Source organism: Eleutherodactylus coqui, chromosome 11 (assembly GCF_035609145.1).
Source record: "Eleutherodactylus coqui strain aEleCoq1 chromosome 11, aEleCoq1.hap1, whole genome shotgun sequence".
Lineage (NCBI taxonomy): Eukaryota > Metazoa > Chordata > Amphibia > Anura > Eleutherodactylidae > Eleutherodactylus > Eleutherodactylus coqui.
Window position 1 is genome coordinate 7,731,556 of NC_089847.1, and position 20,614 is coordinate 7,752,169.

The following is a 20,614-nucleotide window of genomic DNA, read 5'->3' on the forward strand; positions in this document are numbered from 1 at the left end:
AGCTGCATCCCCCTTATATCCCCTTCTGCTGCAGCTGCATCCCCCTCATATCCCTTCCCACAACAGCTGCATCCCCATCATATCCCTTCCTGCTGCAGCTGCATCTCCCTCATATCCCTTCCCTCTGCAGCTGCATCCCCCTCATATCCCTTCCCGCTACAGCTGCATCCCCCTTATATCCCTTCCTGCTGCAGCTGCATCCCCCTTATATCCCTTCCCTCTGCAGCTGCATCCCCCTCATATCCCTTCCCTCTGCAGCTGCATCCCCCTCATATCCCTTCCTGCTGCAGCTGCATCCCCCTTATATCCCCTTCTGCTGCAGCTACATCCCCCTCATATCCCTTCCTGCTGCAGCTGCATCCCCATCATATCCCTTCCTGCTGCAGCTGCATCCCCATCATATCTCTTCCTGCTGCAGCTGCATCCCCATCATATCCCTTCCTGCTGCAGCTGCATCCCCCTCATATCCCTTCTTGCTACAGCTGCATCCCCCTTATATCTGCTGCAGCTGCATCCCCCTCATATCCCTTCCCGCTACAGCTGCATCCCCATCATATCCCTTCCTGCTGCAGCTGCATCCCCCTCATATCCCTTCCTGCTGCAGTTCCACCCCCCTCATATCCCCTTCCTGCTGCAGTTCCACCCCCCTCATATCCCCTTCCCGCTACAGCTGCATCCCCATCATATCCCTTCCTGCTGCAACTAGATCCCCCTCATATCCCTTTCTCCTGCTGCAGCTGCATCCCCCTCATATCCCCTCCTCCTGCTTCAGCTGCATCCCCCTCATAGCCCCTCCTCCTGCTTAAGCTGCATCCCCCTCATAGCCCCTCCTCCTGCTTAAGCTGCATCCCCCTCATAGCCCCTCCTCCTGCTTAAGCTGCATCCCCCTCATATCCCCTTCTGCTGCAGCTTCATCCCCCTCATATCCCCTCCTCCTGCTTAAGCTGCATCCCCTTCTGCTGAAGCTGCATCCCCCTCATATCCCCTCTTCCTGTTTACCATTGTACGCCAGATGGATTTTTTTCCACTGACTGATCAGGTCTTTGAATGTTTCTAGTGTCTCCTGGTCACTGAGGGCTCCATCAGCCTTCCGGTCCCTTCAAAGGGGCGACTGTAATTGTAAGACTGTATTAATCTGACCCCTCCCTAACAGTTAAGCCAATGTATGATATATATTGCAGTCTTTTACCACCAGTTTTTCTCCTTGAAGCACAGACGTATTCTCCTTCCCGTCTTCCTTGGATCGCCCTCCTTCTGCACCAGCTGTTCTGGTGGAAATGTTGGGATTTAAATTGTTCCACCAGAAACATGGAACCAAGTGACCTGCCGAGATGTCCTTTAGGTCCAAGTTAGATAGGAGCCGCCGCTGCCACCTCCAGCACGGAGCTGTATCCCAAATAACGCTCTCGTGGTGCCGCGCATAGTAAGAGGGGGAGGTGGATTGGGTGAGGGTGGTGATGCCCCCACATTAGTAGATGGTCCCAGTAGGTAGGTAATTTCCGCCCCATTAGGTAGATGCCCGCAGTATGTAGGTAATCCCTCCCCCCCCCCACCCCTCCATTAGGAAGATGCCTCCAGTTGATAAACACCCATACCTATAAAGCAGTAGAGGGGTGTTCTGTGTAATAATTACACCCCTATGCTGCTTTTTAAGTAAGTGCCCCCCAGTCCCCAGAAAGTCTGCCTCAGGCAGTATGTGTGCTGACTTACCAAGTTATGGAGGTGCTGACTCTTCCTCGACTCAGTGGCTCTCAGCTCACTGGCTGGGAACGAAAAGACAATGGCGCCCGGCGCGTTGATGACAGCAGTGCTGCGTCTCCACGCTATGTTGTGGAGGTGGGGCCAGGGCCTGCTGCATTACAGGGCGAGGGGGAGTGGATGGGGGGGGGGGGGGGGGGGTTCCCCATGGTGCACAGGGACTCCTGTCAAAATTTCATGTTGTGGCCCCTGTAAAAGGTAGAGAGCAAAACCCAACTGCAAAGTTGAAGCGCAGCACATAAGGAGCAAAAATCTGCTTTCTGCATCTTCCTAAGTCCCGTGCGGCTGCTGCGATGACTGAAATGAGGACAATGTATTAGAAGAGGCTCCTTCTGCTGTCATGGGGGCCGATCATCCAGGACGCGGTCCGCCGTCATCTGCGTGAGATCCAGGTACTGATCCGCGTTGAACACCCCTGGAATGAGCACAGGTCCGACGAGGCGATCGTGCCAAATTCCAACTGCTGACAACTGCCTCGTCTTCCCATTGGGTCGTGCTCTTACTAGTATTCTGCATCGCATCTACACAGAATTGGCGCTTCGCCTTCACTATCACAGTCCCACAATGATGGCGTTGGCCCTGGACTCACTGTGGAACGGCTCCATGCGTGGAGGAGCCACTTCGAGTAAGCTGTCCTTACTTCAGTCATCGCAGCCGTCCCACCGAACTTAGAGAGACGCGGAAGCGGATTGCTGCTTCTTACATTCTACTCTTTAATTGTGCAGTTAGGTTTTGGTCTCTAGGGCCACAACACAAAATTGAAATCCATTTCCCCAGGGGCCGTGCACCATGCTATCATGTAGCACATCCACACCTTCCTATTCAAGTACCCTACTGTCATTTCACTATAGGACATAGTAGTGAGATATGGCGCCAGATCCGGGTTTTTCGATTACACCTTGTATAATGACATGTTCTGCAAATTTCTCATTTTTGGTTTCAGTTCCTCAGCACTTCCAGAATCTCCAGGCTTCACAGTCAGACTGTCCACAGCTGAGGGTCTGCTAGAATGTAGTAGTGAAGTAAGAGCGATCAGCCTGGGATCCGGATGAAGGGGGGGTCAGTGATGTCCATGTATTCAGGAGCTTGCCCATCAGGATACATTGTAACAAACCCATCAGCTGTGAGCAGCTCTCAGTCCTTGTGGTGTTCAGCCTCTGAATACGTTTCCATGATGGCGAAAAATGGAACAATTGTGAGAAATTAAAGCACAAAGTACGTTAGATATTTGCAGAACATTTCAATGGGAGGAAAAACCCAAAACGGAACACAAAAGCGTAAAAATGAGAACACCTGGAATTTGTGGTGATTCAGAAGATGAAGCCATCAGCAAAAGCGCTGAGCGGGCAGGAATCCTGCATCTGTGCGGCAGGAACCGTGCCGGTCCATCCCCAAATATACCAACTCAAAAATAGATATCCTGGCCAGATGGACAATGAGTCAGGGCCGGGAGCGGAGCGGAGGATGGGCGCACTAATGGAGAGGGATCGGGGAAGGGTCTCCAGAACTGCTCATTTACACGGAGAATCGTATTATTGAGATTTACAAGCATTTTAGCATCTCCCCCAAATTAAAAAGGGGTGGTCTGGGGAGAAAACCTTAAAAGGGTTGTACCAAAATTGCAAGTTGTCCCTTATCCACAGGTTAATTGTAGAGATGAGCGAGTATACTCGGTAAGGCACATTACTGGAGCGAGTAGTGCCTTAGCCGAGTATCTCCCCACTCGTCTCTAAAGATTCGGGGGCCGGTGGGGGTGACAGGTGAGTTGTGGCGGGGAGCGGGGGGCGAGGGAGGGAGGGAGAGAGAGATCTCCCCTCCGTTCCTCCCCGCTTTCCCCCGCCACTCCCCGCCCCCCGCCGGCCCCCAAATCTTTAGAGACGAGCGGGGAGTTACTCGGCTAAGGCACTACTCGCTCGAGTCATGTACCTTAGCGAGTATACTCGCTCATCTCTAGTTAATTGGCAGCTCCCGGGTGCTTGATGTCATCCCTAGCAGCGCTGAAGTCCCGTGCCTGCTCCATCCATCCCCCTTTGCCGGTAGATGTGCTCACGCATCCTCCTCGGCTTCATTCTGCATGTGCTGGAAACACCTCACTCCGAGGACTTGTCCTGCACCTACTTACCTGTGAAGGGGGTTCACTATGCATGTGTATAACCTACTGTTTAAGTAAGATGGGTGGAGCATGCGTGGGATTTCAGCGCTGCTAGTGATATCACCCACCCTTGGACCTGCCAGTCTACCTCGACTGGGCACGGTGACACTATTGACTTGGGACCTCTGGGACCGCCCGGGGGACTCCAGAGACCCAATTTGCATTCTGCAGACGTTACAATAAAAGTATTCTTTTTGTGCGATACAACACACCAGCAATTTGGACAAAACCTGAGTCTGCCGCAGTTGGCAAGTGCTGTAGCATCATGGCGGGGGTTTATAAAAAGTGATGGCGGGTCCCTTTAAGTGCTTCTTCTTCATATTTGCACTTGATGTATATTGTTCCCCATCTTTCTTTTTGTTTGGTTTTTGCAGACGTCTCCTGTACTTCTTATGTTGTGTCCGTTTTTAGAAATCCCCCCAGATGTGCCTCTGCTAACTCTTCACCTCCTTCCCACTAACCTGTGAACAACCCTCTCTCATAGGGAGGTCACATAGTATCCCCGGATAAGCTATCGTTACCCTCCATGCCGAGCCGAGCGTCCATGTCGGAGACTTCAGTGACCAACCTTCTGTAAGAAGCCATAAGTCATCTTATTTGCATCGCTCAGTCATCTGTACCTTGTCTTTCCATCTATCTGCTGAGGGGAATCCCTAGTGACATCATCACATGACATCACTCAATCATTGCAGGAACTCCCTACATCTATTAATGTCCCTTTTTATGTGATGTGTGTGTATATATATATATTTTTTTTTTTTTTTTTCATCCCAGGCGGGAAAATGGGAGCAAAGCGTGTCTGGATCTTCAGGCCATCGACACTGTGCGCAGCGGGAGGGACAGAGAAGATGCGGTTATGCACCATGTGCTGAAGGGCGGCCTCTACAAACCACGCAGGATGGTGCGCTATGTTTTATAAAATACCTCTTAGCTTCCTACTAGTCACATTTTTAATTTATGCTTCAAGAAAACATATTTAGCGCAAAACTGCATTTTAACCTCTAAGTGATGTAACTAATTTTAGGCTCTAAGGGGTCTTCCAGGGAAATACTATTGATGAAGTACACTCAGGATAGGTCTTCGATAATTGATCAGCTGGTGTCCACTGCTCGGGACTCTGACCAATCAGCTAATCAGGCACCACTGCCAGCGCCACAACACATGGGGAATGAAGTGGGAACACTTAGCTCTGACCCCAGTGTAGTGGCTGCTGCTTGCCATTCGCCGGCTGGGTCCCTTTGCAGTCAGTGAGGGCTGCACCTGCAGTTACAAGCACCGCCCACTACACAGGGGTCGGAGCAGCGGCTGATGCTCTGTTTTGGTGTTGACAGCAGTCGCCCAATCAGCTGCTCAGTCCGGGTCCTGAATGGTAGACACCAGTCGATTTAACTGTTGATGACCTTTCCTGAGGGGATATATCATCAGTTGTATTTCTCTAGAAAACCCCTTTAAGGCTGGTTCCACACAGGCAAGAAAATCGTGCGATTTTCGCCTGCTGCGATAGTCCGTAAAAAAGCAGAATATGAAACCAATGATTTACAACGGTTCCATTCCCATCTGCCATGTGTTCACAGATTGTGACTTCTCTACCTTTCTGCGATCCCCCATGTACGCTTATGGAGGCGTCTCTTTATCTCATCGCAACGCTACAAACGCGCGGAGCAATGCGATTTTTAACATTACAAAATCCCATTAACTTATGCGAGATTATTCTCCAAAAATGGCATGGCTCGCGCTCACAAATCGCAGTGAATGAAGATGCGATTTTGCAGCAATTTTCTCCTGAAAAATGGCGTTTGCCCGCGTGGAGCCAGCGTAAGGATCAGCAACATTCTTTCCCCCCTCTGCGTTCCAGTCGTCATAGCTTCTATAGCTTTGATTCTATGTTGTGCAACAACTTGTGAGATTTTGTGGGACGAGTTGTAGTTCAAATAATTCATTTTGGGGCAGATATCATGTATTGAATAACTTTATAAATTTTTTAGAAGGGTGTAAGAATACTCAGCAATAGGGCGCAATTCTCACAGCGGGATGCGGACCCGTGCCCCTGCAGAGACCTGCGGCTCACCCGCTCCCGGCGTCTCGTCTCCTCTGCTAAGTGTCGGCTGCCGCCCAGCCGGCGCTTGTGCAGAGAGGAGCCGGCCCGTCACTACTGACCTTTCTGTGCGGGCCTCTGCGAAACCCATAGAAATAGAACATGCTGTGATTTGACAAATCGCGGCCGTCTGCATAGGATTGCAATGCAATCCTATGCAGGCGGGCACGGGCGGAAATTCTGCGGGAAATCCCGCTGCAGAATTTCCACCCATGTGCAGGGGGCCATAACCACCTACGACTTTTTTTTTTATTCCTGTTATTGGGAGGCGAGATGACCATAAAACAGCTATTCCTGCAATTTTTTTATCTTCTTTTTTTCACTAATAATACATTGTGTAACAGAAAAAAGTTAAAACACTTTTTTAGTTTTTTGTTTTTTTTTGTCAAATCCCTGAGGTGCCATTGTTGACGTTAACCTTGGCTTCCGAGGGGTTAAACAACTGGGTTGTAGAGTCAGTAACAAGCCTAGTTAGGCACAGAAGATTGATTAGTTGGGCAAGTGCTTATCTATTGGCAAAAAGAGACCCATATGTGTGACAATTGGAGAGCAAGTATGCGGGGGGGGGGGGGGGGGGGGGGGGGGGGGTGTTATCATGGTCAAAAGTCCATGTTACCCCTGTCTTGGGGTCATCTGAAGGCTTCCAGAAACACAGGATACTTACAGTTTGTCCTTCTTCCCCTGCTTGTCACCCACTGGCCCCGCTCTACTCTGCATGGTTTGAAGTGACAGCTGCAAGTATAGTACATGCAGGTCCCACTTCAACCTGCTGGTAGCTAGAACGGGGCTACCACTGTGGTTCTGGTCTCGCTTGAAAGCCACGGCTCTTGACTTTGCAGTTCTATTCCCATTCTGGGTTGGGAGGGAGTCTCTAGCATAGCGCCCTCAGCCGGACCAGGGCTTGGGTAAACTGTGTAAGGTCCTTCTCTCCTAGCTTGAATCTGGGCATAGGACGCTTTATTAATTCATCGGGGATTCCAAGTAAATGAGTAAATAGCAGCGATGTGCCAGAGTCTCGTCCTCCTTCAAATCGTGAGATTTTCGTGTTATGTGAGAGCGAATGAAAATGCAGAATTGTGAAACCAATGATTTTTATTGGTTTCATTCTACCTTGCGATGTTTTCACTCATGTGATGTGGTGTGAAAAAAAAATGGCGGCATGTGCTATCTGTCTGCGTTTTATGATTTTTTTTCTTTCTAGCCCGTGTTTCCCTACGGAGCCTCCTTTTTATTCCATCGCACGGATTAGCGATTTTCATGCAATGCGTTTTTAACATTAGAAAACGTCTATTGACTTTCACGCAAGAAATCGCATGATTTTATCGCAGGCGGCGGGGATGCGCGATGTTTCACAAGAAGAAGCATCATTTACGCTCAAAAAACATCTGAAGAAAACTGCAATTTTGCTGCGACCTTCTCGCGGCGATATCGCAATCGCCAGTGTGACAGAGACCTTAATGGATGCATGTATTTCTCGTAGCCACCGCGCCGATGGGGCGATACTGCCGGGTGCTGAAACGGTCCGTTATTGAATTGACCTTCACAACGAATCATCTCGTTACAGTGCAAAGCCAGCTACAGCCGCCACTTCATGACGCAGGATGAGCAGGAGCGGCAGGAAAAAGAGGTCTTCCAGCAGAACATGAAGCGTAGACTGGAGTCCTTCAAATCCACCAAGCACAACATCTGCTCCTCCAAGTCCCGGGTGAAGAAAGATGGACGGAAGAAGGTAAGGCTGGGATGATGGGCCCAATGAGAGGAAGACTGATTGTGCCGAAGATCTGCTTCCACCCTTGCTATACGTAACAATGTATCGAATATGTAACAATGTATCTAATATGTAACAATGTATCGAATATGTAGCAATGTGATGTATCGCTGTGACTTGATACATTCTAGCTCCACGCTGGCATGATGCGCTCTGCCCCATGTCTTCCTATATTTTCCTCGGTCAGCGCCGCGGACACAACTGGAGCCGCTCCTTGTGCTGCGGGTGGTTTATTAGGGTGTTTATAGCGCCTCTGGCAGCGAGATCTATAATATTGAGAGGTTCTTGTATCCGGGTCGACTTTCTCAGTGAGTGGAAACATCAGATCGCATGTATTTACAAGCGGATTCCATTGACGTAATGGTGCTGTGTAAATAGAGCCGCCGTCCCGGGTAATTCCATCCTCGCATGGTTATCATATAAGATTCATTTTCAAGATTTTTCCTCTGGGTAATTATAGGAAAACCTCCGGATGAGAACCGCGGCCAACAGAACGCGACCGCTGCGGGTTAGCCAGTCCTGAGTCTGTAGATTAACTTCATTGCTGCTTCTCTGTGAAGATGACACTGATCCAGATGCAGGAGGGGCCTCTAATTCAGTGATCTGCACTAAACAGACCCTTTATTAGAGTCCCCCGCCCCTTTATTAGAGTCCCCCGCCCCTTTATCAGAGCCCCGGCCCTCTCACAATTGGCGCTGCCCTGTATGGTAATTCTCCCGTGACCCCGGAGCATAAAATCACGTGACAAGTTTTCCGCTGATCAGTTTCAGTGTGAATCCACATTAGATGGGAAAATCCAGCGATCGGAGCGACTTTCAACGAGGCCGGTCATCGGTCCTAGACTAGCCGGGGGCTCACTGCCAACCGCGTGGGGATTTATCGTGTAATGGTCTAGAGTGTATACCGAGAATGGCGCGATCAAGGAAAACATCCAAAGAAAGGGGATCCTGTGGATGGAAACAGCTCATCACTGGAAGGGGTCGGAGGAGGATGTCAGGAATCGTTCTGTCCAACAGGCTGCACAGTCAGCTGAATACAACGCTGTAGCTCCAACTAACGTGTGCGAACACACAACTCGCTGTTCCTCCGCACGGATGGTATAACAGCGTACGACCAGTTCCAGCGCCGTTATGTCTAGGAGAAACAGAAAGACGAGACTCCAGCCATTTCTATTGTTTTTCGGGTGCTCGCTACTCTTTGCTGTCAGTGAATGGGAGCGCTCTTGTTTATATCCTGAGGCTGACGACCTGTTCCTTTTTAGTTCTTAGTACTGGAGGCCTAGAATACTGGACAGAGCTGTAGATTAGATCCTCTGGCTGTAAACAATGTATCCATTCACTGACAGCAAGCAGAAGTATTGAAAATGATGAAAGATTGAAAAGATGCTTTCCGTTCTGCAATATTCCAAGATCTGATGAATTCAGTGCATTTAATGCTTCAGGTAAATACCTGCTGACTGGGATCACTAGGAGAATCACATGGCGCAATAGCAAGGAAATGAAACATAAGGCCTCGTTCACACGGCGTATGCGCCATAAAATCACATGAAAGAAGAATAGCCGCGATCTTACTTAGCGTATTATACGGTCATGTGAGCAAGGCCTAAGAGTGAGAGATCAGAGAAAGGTGGGCATTGTGACATGTGACAAACCGCGAGCTGTCCGACGTTCACTACAACCGCCAGGATTCGGCGCTTGTGAATCCCCGCTGCCTGGATGCAAAGCCTGAGACCGGCGCCCAGCATGCAGGAGGAGGGCTGCGGTGTAGTATATGGATGGGAGCGCTACATAGTATATACCTAGTATAATGAGCTATCGGGTTATTGGTGAGTAATGTCAGTTTCTGAAGCTCCGCCCAGCAGGCGCACAATCCGTCCGTGGTGCTCTATCTGTTAGCGAAAATCAGCCGGCCGTCCACCAGTAAGCGTGGAAACAGCGGAGCGCGTCCGTGCAAGTTTCACACGAAGTCCTCAGAACTCCACCGTCAGAGCGAGCAGAGAACCGGGCGTCCCGCCGCCGACCGTGTGGGAGATTCTGCGCAAAGGTTTGCAGTGTTGTTTCTGCCAATTACAATTGTTTCCAGCCCTGAAACAAAGCGCGGCGACCTTCTTTCTGCGGGAGTCTGCAGACTGTAATGGAAGGTGATGGTTTCATGGGGTCTTTAGTGTTTAGTAATGAAGCCACCTTCAAGCCGACAAACGTGACATCAGAATGTGGGGGAGGGGAACCCATCGGTCTACGTGGAGCTTACGGGCGACTCCCCCGAGGTGAATGTGTTTTGCGCCATAACCTATAGGAAAGTGTCCGTCCCTTCTTACTCCATGAGGAAACAATCCAGGGGATTTCGTACCTAGAGCCGCTACAGATATGGCGTCTGCCGCCGCAGCGGGAACAGGAAGTCCCACCAGAATGGCCCCCATTATCATAATGAAGTCAGAAGTGAGCGGCGACCATCAAACAGATGGATTCCTCCCCATTCCCCGGAAATTACACCTTGTGATTAGTCTACATGCCCCCCTATCGCCCACCATGATCTGCGGCATCCCTGAAGCCATTGCATCCGTCAGTTGGAATCTGCTACAAGGTGGACGTGACTCCACGAGTGTCCGGTGACAAAGGGGGCCGCACTGACACCTCTGAGGGGAGAAAAGTTTTTGAGATTTTATTTCCATTGACATCAGATTTCTGTATCTGAGTGTCATTAACCGGAGTTCTGGGGTCTCACATCGGGGGGATCATCTGTAATAACCCTGAGTGTGTGTATATATAATATACACACAGTTAGAGGATTCCCTAGATTGGACTCACTGTAGCAAATCCTCAGCTGTGAGCAGTACTGAAACCTGTACTGGGTTTTCAGGTTCTGAATACAAACCAGATCATTCACTTTCACTGCCAGCAAGCAGAGGTCTTGAAAATAGCGATTAATGGAAACCTAGAACTTTTCCCAGAAGCTGATTCTGTATTTGTTGCTTCTGGCAGTGTGAATGGACTGACAGAACTCAGTGAGCAGCGACATTACTGATAATTCAGGGTCCGTCTGTATAAACGGTCCCACCAACCGCTGCGGCTCGCACATGACTGACACTACAGAACTCCAGAAATCAGGACCCACCGCATTGTGTCTTAATAGAAAAGCAGCGAGTCAGCATTCTGCGAGCGCACGCTTGTATTATTAATCCAAACCCCCCATCAGCCGGAGGCGGCCGCACCGCAAGCAAACAGAGCAAACGAATCTGATCTGAGAGGGAGACGTGTCCCGCGCTCCCGCGCCAACCCTGCTCCTGCGCCAGCCCTGCTCCCGCGCCAACCCTGCTCCCGCGCCAACCCTGCTCCCGCGCCAGCCCTGCTCCCGCGCCAGCCCTGCTCCCGCGCCAGCCCTGCTCCCGCGCCAACCCTGCTCCCGCGCCAGCCCTGCTCCCGCGCCAGCCCTGCTCCCGCGCCAACCCTGCTCCCGCGCCAGCCCTGCTCCCGTGCCAGCTTTTTCCAATCATTCTTTAGGTTACAAACTCCAATTTCCTCCGAGTTCGGAGACTTTACAAGCTGGAGAATAAGCCTGAGAGCGGCGGGCGCTGCTGCCTGAATAATCCGCCGCTCTCTGCGCTGACTTAGATTTTCCAGCGCTGCGGTATGGTGAGAGCATGATGGATTTTGCAGTCTGGCTTTTATATAACCCTCTGTTTTCTCTCTCGCCTGGAGCAGACGTCGTCTTATATTATCGACAGGCTGATAATCGGTTTCGGGGCTCCCGCTTAATGTCCGCGGGGAGATTATCAAGTGCTTCTATGGGGAACGGAGACTCTGCTCTGCGTAGTACACGGGGCGACCTACTCAGGGGGTCTCAGAAGTGGGGAAACACCCGGATAGTTTGATAGATTGTGATACAACTTTGCATACAAGTTGCGGGGGAAGGGAGAAAGCTGCTGCCAATGTCATCAATGTGTCGGCCATTCTGAATGCCGCCATATTGGATTCCACTTTAAGGTCGGTGTGTGATATGTCAGACTGGCGGAGGATTTCACCAGAAAGCCAACGGCGCGCTTCATTTTACCATAACTTTGTTCGTTCTCATGGTAACACAGGGATGTTTCTGCAGTACAGTCAATGCGAATGATGGCGTTGTCTCAAGCAGAACGTGTTGGGATCGTCGTTATGTCAGGTGAACGAAGCACAAGTGTCATTGCAGCAGATTCATCCAACGCCGCCCAACCCGCCCGACCTCCCATCACCCACAGAGCCGTTGGCCAAACTACGTTCCAAAGTTCGAGAAACCGGTTCTATCGCATGATGGGCCAAATCTGGACGACCAAAAACCATTACTGATGAATGAGGCCGGAACAGCGGTTGATGATGCTTCATCAGTAACGGTTTTTGGGCTGGATGGGCATCTATGAATGGCAGCCCTGAGAACCTACAATGGACTCCAGGCTGCCACAGTAGCCCATGGGCACCCCCAGATTGTGTTGTGAGGGGTGCAGATGGAGTGCGAGAAGGGTTTACATGCGTGATCAGCTTTGACCGCGGCATCTAAATGGTTAACTGCAGTGATCAGAGCTGACTCCATTCACACCTCACAAGCGCATGACGTAAATTTACATTAGGCAGTCGTGAAGGGGTTAATTCTGCTCCAATTATGTATTTTGGGCCAACTATTTTTATTTTACTACAAGCTAGGGGATGAACACCCCCCCCCCCCCCCCCCCCCCCCCGGACCTAAAACCAGGAGCGTCAGTTATATCCAAAACCCCAGACTGATACATTGTAACAAGCGATCGGAGAGACTTGTAGCTCTGATGTGTTTAGTTCCCTCAATGTAACAAGTTCTTACTGTGAGAAGTATTAACTCCTTACAGCTTCTCGGCCCCTCGATGTGAATCAGAAGTTTCCATTCAGTGATGACAAGAAGAAATCATAAAATTACTGTGTTTTCCCGAAAATAAGACCCTTTCTTATATTAATTTTTGGCACAAATGAAACACTGGGTCTTATTTTCAGGGGATGTCTTATTATACTTACCTAGTAGACTTGGTCCAGGTCCCTCCCGCTGCTCTCTGGAGCCCCGACGCGCTTCTTGCAGTCCTTGGCCGCCCACAGAAGATCACATCCATTGCATTGTGGAGGCAGGATTTATGAATTGGCTAATCTGCGGCATTGATTGGCCAATTCATAAATCCCGCCGTCACAACGCAATCGCTGTGATTGGTTCTTTTGACGGCTGCACAGCCAATCAATGTGGCGCTCAATGAGCCAATTACAGCCATCGCATCGGTTCACCGAACGCTGCACTGCTTGGCTGAGCAGCACTCGAGAACCAATCAGAACCATTGCTTCCTGGAGGTGGGATTTATGATTCCCGTAACCAGAAGGTGATTTTCTCTGGGCGGCTGAGAACTGCAAGAAGTGCGTTGGAGCTCCAGAAAGCAGCAGGAGGGACCTGAATCGAGCCTGCTGGGTAATGTATTCCTTTTTTTTCTTTTGCAGCTAGGGCTTATTTTTGGGGTAGGGATATATTTCAAGGCGTTTAAAGGGGTTTTCTGGGATTAGAAAATGTAACAGGTGGGAAGTGATGTCACATAGGAAAATAAGCACAAATCCCCTCTTAAAGGGGTTGTACCAAGATGCACTTATCACCTATCCACAGGATAGATGGATGTCTGATCAGTGGGGGTCTCACCGCTGATCCCGAGGACGGGGGTCCCATGTTCCCCTCTTCTAGTCGCTGCAGGGAAGCTTCTCCCACCTGCAGTGAAGGCAGAATAAATGGCGCGGCGCCGCGGATGTTCTGACACGGATGGTGTGGTGAGTCCGCAGTGAGGTGGACGGGGTAAATGGGACCACCATTCTCAGCAGTGAGACCCCCACCGGTCATATAAAAGTGATTCTTCGTACAGCCCCAGCACAGCTGTCCTGTCACTCTTCACGTTGACCATCGGGGGCTCCAGTGGTGATAATGCTGTGAACGTCACATGACCTGAGCGGCCGTGCTGGATTGGGAGCCGTTTAACCCTTTAGTGACGATTTTTGAACTCTCCTCTCCATCTCTATATTTTTGTCGCCGCGGCCGTATGAGGAGTTTTTTCCCGCGGCGAGCTGTAGACTGTATTGGCATCATGTTGCGTGGACATACATTGTATTGTAGACCTTTTTATACGTTTTTTTTAGAGGGCAGCGAGAATACATCAATTCTGCCAATTTTTTGTTTTTACAGCGTTAATCCTGCAGCATAAATGACGTGATGCATTTTTTTCTGCCGGCTGAGACGATTACAGGAATACCAAAATTATATTGTTTTAGGTGTTTCCACTTTTGCATAGTAAAAAGCCTTTTTTTCGGAAAATGTTTTTTCTTTACATTGCTGCATTCAAAGTCCCAGAACGTGGCATGGAGCTCTGTGAAGGCTTGTCTTTTTGTCTTTTGCGTGATGAGCTGCAGTTTTTGTGGGTACCATTTTGGGCTACTTATGGCTTTTCTGAAAACTTTCATTGTGGTTTTTGGAGGGCAAAATGAACCAAAATAAAGCATTTTTTCCTCCGTTTTTTTAAACTTTTTTTTTTATTTTACCCTTTTGCAATGTCTGCTGTGCAGAATACAAAGAGGGGAAAGTGCAGAAAAAAGTTTTTTTGTTGTTTTTTTTTCTTACTATATTTACGTCCCTGTAGGGAACCTCAACCTGCTGTGTTGTGATAATACATTGCACTACTTCTGTACTGCAATTTATTATTGCTAATAACGGCAATCCCAGGCCATGGCGCGTCCAGTTGCCATGGCAATGCATTGGCCCTCTGTGATTACATGGTGGAGGGACCATAACCGTACAGAGGGAGTGCCTTCCCTCCCTCTCTGTGAACTCTTTATATGCCACAATCAAGATTGCTTGCAGCTTCTATGGGGTTAACAGAGGTGTTCTCACTGATCCCTGCTGTTGCAGCGGGAGGCTGACTGTCAATTCACAGCCGGCTCTCGCTGCAGATGGTCCATCGCGAGGACGTAAGCTTACATCCTGCGGAGGAAACTACTTATCAGGACGTTTATGTCCTGTGGTCTTAAGAGGTTTGTACCACTTGCTTCCTTTTGCCCCCTCCCCCACCCGTAATATATAATTATTTTTTTTTCGCCAGAAGACCCTTTAAACACAAAGAGGGGAATTTATTAAGGCGGGAGTTTGGAGCCTCTGTCTTACTATGATTCCTATTGGCACGGGAGGGACCTGATGAAGGAGGGGGTGCAAAGCTCTTCATATATAAGGTTCACCTCGGGCCGTCCGTGCAGCAAAAAAGAAATTATGCCAGCAGAGTAGATTCCTGCGTGTATAATTTATGCGTGTTTGTCATAAATTATGCATAAATCAGATTGCGGTGGCCACGCCCCCTTTAAAACTGTCTTGATTTGATTTGCTTAAACTTTAAAAAAAATCACATTTTTTGCACTAGTAAGGTTTGTGCCAAAATGTGCAACTTTTTCCCACTTCCACCAGAGTATGAGAACTTTCCATTATGCATCAAACATGTTTTATTTACCTAAAAATGGAAACCCCTTTAAATACGCCCCCCCCCCCCCCCAACTTATCACCGCAGCGCCCGCTGAGATCTGCATCTATTTTACTGTATTTCTGACAGATGCAACTTGGCTGAACCTCTCCCTCTCCTCGAGCGCTGAGTACATTGGCACGCGTCCCCCGCATTGAATGAAGCGGCCTCTGTTTCCAATAAAGACCGAGAGGGAAAAAAAACTCTGAAAGCCATTGTAAAAAAAAGTTCAATTAACCTAATAAAAGTTGCTGGATGGCGCATGAGCGGGCGGCACGATTAGTGCTCTGCGGCATCGAATTCCTCACTTCCTGCACACTGCGTCTTGCTTCTGGTCCTCGGACTGTTTGTCGTGCCGGACGCTCGGCAGCTCTACTCTGTCTTCCCGTGATGAGTTGCGTGGGGGTCCGGGGGTCCGGCCTCGCTCTTCAGCTAGACAGACGTTGACCCTTCTTCTTTCATCTTGTCGAATTACTGACTCATCGACTCTGGATCTATTAGTGCAGAGTGGAGCGTGACCCTCCGCCGCCGCCGCAGCGCCAATCAGGCTTACTAGCTTCTGGAGATAAATAGGTTTTGGAAATGAGAGTGTGGGAGGCCGACTGCTCACTGGAGCGCCAACCGGGGGGTCTTCGTAGGACGTTTTGTTACTTTGGGGGTGCAGAGCTCCTGGCTGTATACACCCCAATAAATAAACAGTTTGGTGTATACTGTATAGCAGAGACTCAGCCGCTCTGGGACTTGTAGTGGGGGGCTTCTTTCCCGTGGACAATGTTATCGAAGAGCAAGACTGTTGCCCGAAGCCCACACCGCCATCGGGGGACAAACTGTGTGACATCTGTAGTCATGACGACACTAAACAGACCCTTTATTAGAGACCCCATCTAGTAGCGTTGGACTCCTTGGCTTTCAGCACTGCAGCAATTCCCCATGGTATAGATTCTACTAGCTGATGAACTCATCCTGTAGGACTAGGAAGCTTCTAATAGCTGCTGCAGATTAGATGCCGGTGCTGACATGTTCTGGCCAGCTGACAGGAAGGGGGCATCGATTCATGCTGCTTGTGCCAAATTCTGACCTCCTATCAGCAACAGACATCTGGATCCATCTGACCAGGAGATGTTTTTCCGCTGCTTAGTGATACAGGTTTTTTGCTCTTTTGCCCGCTGGAGTCTCACCTTTCTGTTTCTCTTAAACACAATGGCGCTGCAACCGGTCGCCTGCTGTTATATCCCATGCGGAGGAACGGCGAGTTGTGCGTTCGGACACGTTAGTTGGAGCTCCAGCGTTGTATTCGGCTGACTCTGCAGCCTGTTGGTCAGAACGATTCCTGACATCCTCCTCCGACCCCTTTCTGGGATGAGTTGTTTCCTTCTACAGGATCCCCTTCTGCTGGGTGTTTTCCTCGATCGCGCCATTCTCTGTATACTCTCCACCCTGTTACAAGACTAATCCCCCGCAGTTGGCAGTGAGCCCCCGGCTAGTCCAGCACCGATGACCGGCCTCGCTGGAAGTCACTCCGATCGCTGGATTTTCCCATCTAATGTGGATTCACACTGAAACTGATCCACGGAGAACTTGTCACGTGATTTAATGCCGCACTCCGAGGTCACGGGAGAATTACCATCCAGGGCAGCGCCAATCATGAGAGGGCCGGGGCTCTATCGCATGCATTGAAACAGCCCCGTTATTGATCTGCAGTGTGTTCATAGTCCCGCATGTTCAGATTATTGTATGTTTTCTGACGAGCCCCCAAGACGCGGATTACATTGACTATCTCTGCCTCCTCCGTTCTTACATCCAGCCTTCACATCGAGCAGCTCATTAATATCCGTATGGTGTGGATACCCTGGGGATGCTCTCAGTGAAGCTGTGGACCTAAACTCCCATAAAACCGGTTAGAACTTGTAGATTCCCCAGAATTCAGTGAATCCGCATCAGCGACGCGACGGATCCTGCAGCTCACAGAACATGTTGGCTTCCTTGAAGGATTTGACTTTGTGATTGAAGTTTCTCATTGTCTTTAGAAGGTCCCCCGCTCTGATCCGCCCGTCTCCTCCACCTTTTCTTTGGGGATGTAGTAATCTATCATCGCTTGTTCTGGATGCCGGGTCACTTCCACCGTCTGCAGGCATTAGCCCTCGCCCCTTGTAGGCACGTGACCTGATCATATAAGGTCCTGCTTGGGCTATACTAGAGCTGTACATACAGAAGAGCTCCTGTGGTTTCCATGGCCCCGTCATGGTTAGTCCCATCCTTTTTCCCATAAAAAGTGTAATGCTTCCCCTCCACTGGCATCACAAACTTGGGAGGGGCGCTGTCTGACCAAGAGACATCATCTTGTATCTTGGGGTGCGGCACCAGAATGGATCCTTGTATTCTGCTATGGAGCACCCCTCCTTCTACACCATCCTACCACAAGTAATGGGGATCAGAAACGCTGTCTTGTCTCCTTAGGGAGAGCACCTAGACGGTGAGTGAGGAGACTTAAAAGGCCATTCATGCTTCTCTGGGTAATATGCAAATAGGGGAGATGGAATAATACCTCCACAGCACCACCAATTGGAAGGCAGCATTCCTTCAAGCCAAAGTGAGACTCTTTATACAAGCCTTGTAACAATGACTGGGTGGCACTGTGGAGGTATTATTCCATCCCTTAATTACCACAAGTAATGGGACACCTGAGCAGGAATCACACGTAGTAGTTTTTTCTATATATTAATACTTTGTGGGGATCCTTTGGCCCTAATGACATTGGATACTCTCTGTGGCATATTTCTACTAATGTCTGATACACTTCAGCTGGTATTTCCCTCCATTCATTCTGCAAACGTCTGACGAGTTCTCTCAAAGAAGATGGACACTATTTATATTTCCTGACCCGACGTTCCAGATGTTCAGTAGGGTTCAGGTCCGGACTCTGTGCCGTCCTGTCCAATGGTGGAACATCCATGTCCTCAAATCAATGTAACACAGCGTTGGAAGTATGGCCGACCATTCCCAGAGTATTGCTACAGTGTTGGCAGCACATTATTGTCTAGAATGTCAGGGTCACCTCCGTGTTCATGGTTATTGTCACTACAGCCAACGGACCGGGACCATGCCACGTAACACATCCCCAGACCAACGGAACCTCCCCTGTATGTAACTGTTGGGACAACACTCTCAAGTAAAAGGTGTTCCCCAGAATCCTCCACACCCGGGTACATCCGTCTGATGTAAAGATGAAGTAATGTGATTCATCACTCCATAGAACATTCTTCCATCGCTCAGCTGCCCAATGACGACGCTGCTTGCACCAGTGTAGACCGGCCGATGCATGGCGCTTCATGATGGACGGCCTGCGTGCAGCGATAACCTGTATGTCCAATACTTTACAGCTCCCATCACAGACTATGGCTGACTCCTCCGAGGCTCAGCATCCTATGTAGCATGGTTTAGGATATGAGACATGCTAATAAGGCACGATCCATTCTACTGATAGGGGGGGTCCAAATACACGCCGATGCGGAGCGGTATATAACCTGAGCCGTACATGTAGTCATTTAATTTGTACCATTATTTGTCTTGGTACCTACAGAGAAGAACTAGCATGGAGCAGGACTCACAGAATGCAAGGCACAGCAGGGTGGTCAACTGGGAGAATACCGGTAAGGTTTGACGTTCGTCATCATTATGATCATGCTTGCTGGTGACCATAAGTGAATATTGTAGGCATCTACCGAATATGTGGGGTTTGCAAATCAGAAGAGATCTATTGACTTTCTGCCTTTTGAAAACCCGAACGTTGCTGGAACCGGCCAAAGATCTGCCAAACTTCTTGTTGTAGAGGCCTTCATTAAAGGGAACCTGTCATCCGCTACGAGCACCCTAAAGTATGTTAGGGTGCGTATAGTGTAGGTGATGTGGAGTTCAGGAGCTCAGCCTCATACTCGCCCGGTGCTCCGCTCCCGCGGTGTCTCCCAGCCTAGTGAGCGCGCACACAGCGAGCGGGACTGTGCTCACACGTCATTGGGGGACACTGCAGGAACGGGGGGCCGGGTGAGTAAGTAACGAGGCTCCCCAGACTCCTCGTCGCCTGAACTATAAGCACCATAACTTAGTCTATGGTGCCTGCAGTTGATGACTGGTTTCCATTCATATCATGCTTGCTCTGGGGTTGCCATAGTACATCATCAGACGGATTAATTTTTTCTGTGCATGGGTTTCCTGTCAGGTGACCTCGACTCTACAGGCGATGTTCTGGAAGCTCCATGACACGCTGAAGCTTCACTGCAGCCCATGTATACTTATCATGCTGCAGGACGCACCAATGATGCTTCACTAGAAATATCATTTTTACATGTTTTCATCCTCTCAGCCTCCATTGTGATCACCCCAGACTCAGAAGATGAGTGTTCGGATGTTGGGATAGAAGAGGACGAGGGGATTACCTTTTTTGCTCGAGCAACAGACGAGACTCCCCACAATGTCAAAATCTCAGGTAAGATGTTACGTTTGACTTAAAGGGGTTGTTCCAAGATTGAAAGATTGACTTTTATCACCAATCCATAGGAGCGGCGATAAACGTCTGATTAGTAGGGGGTCTCCCCATTGAGGAGCCAGAGAAACCACCTTATTCTTCTTTAAATGGGTTGGACCAATAAAGCTGATAAAAGTCTGATCAGTGGGGGGCTCACCACTGAGTCCGTCACCGATCCTGAGAATGGGGGTCCCGTGGCCTCCTTTTCTCGTCACTGTGGGCTTGCTGCACCCCCGCAGTGAAAAGTTGATTGAATTGAGTGGTGGTCTTGCATGCACGATGCCACTCCATTTATCTTCAGTGGGACCGCTGGCGATAGGCATGCACTTGTACTCTACTATTTCTGTCAGCCCTGTTGAAATGAATGGAGTGTTACCGTATATGTGCGACCACCGATCAATTACATCTCCTTCTCACTGCAGTGGTGCAGCGAGCTCACAGTGACCAGAAAAGGAGGCCACGGGACACCCATTCTCAGGATCGGGGAGAGACCCCCACCGATCAGACTTTTCAACAGGATAGGGAATAAATGTCTGATCGCTGGGGGTCCAACTGTTGGCATCGCTGGGGGTCCAACTGCTGGCATCGCTGGGGGTCCAACTGCTGGCATCGCTGGGGGTCCAACTGCTGGCATCGCTGGGGGTCCAACTGCTGGCATCGCTGGGGGTCCAACTGCTGGGACCCTCACAGATCTTGAGGTCTGCACACTCCAAATTCTCCATGTGTATGGATCAAGGGTATTCATGCTCGACCGCTGCTCCATTCACTTCTGTGGTACAAAGAGAGATAGATCC

At 49.7% G+C, this 20,614-nt stretch overlaps 1 protein-coding gene across 1 annotated transcript in view; it reads left to right on the top strand.

Moving 5' to 3' along the window:
- SLC9A5 (solute carrier family 9 member A5) overlaps positions 1-20,614 on the top strand; it is a 74,243-nt gene that overhangs the window by 51,776 nt on the left and 1,853 nt on the right. The window contains exons 11-15 of the mRNA XM_066583856.1: positions 4,395-4,483; positions 4,685-4,811; positions 7,570-7,734; positions 18,879-18,948; positions 19,659-19,781. Of these exons, the coding sequence (XP_066439953.1) occupies positions 4,395-4,483; positions 4,685-4,811; positions 7,570-7,734; positions 18,879-18,948; positions 19,659-19,781 (574 nt within the window). The remainder of the gene's footprint in view (positions 1-4,394; positions 4,484-4,684; positions 4,812-7,569; positions 7,735-18,878; positions 18,949-19,658; positions 19,782-20,614) is intronic.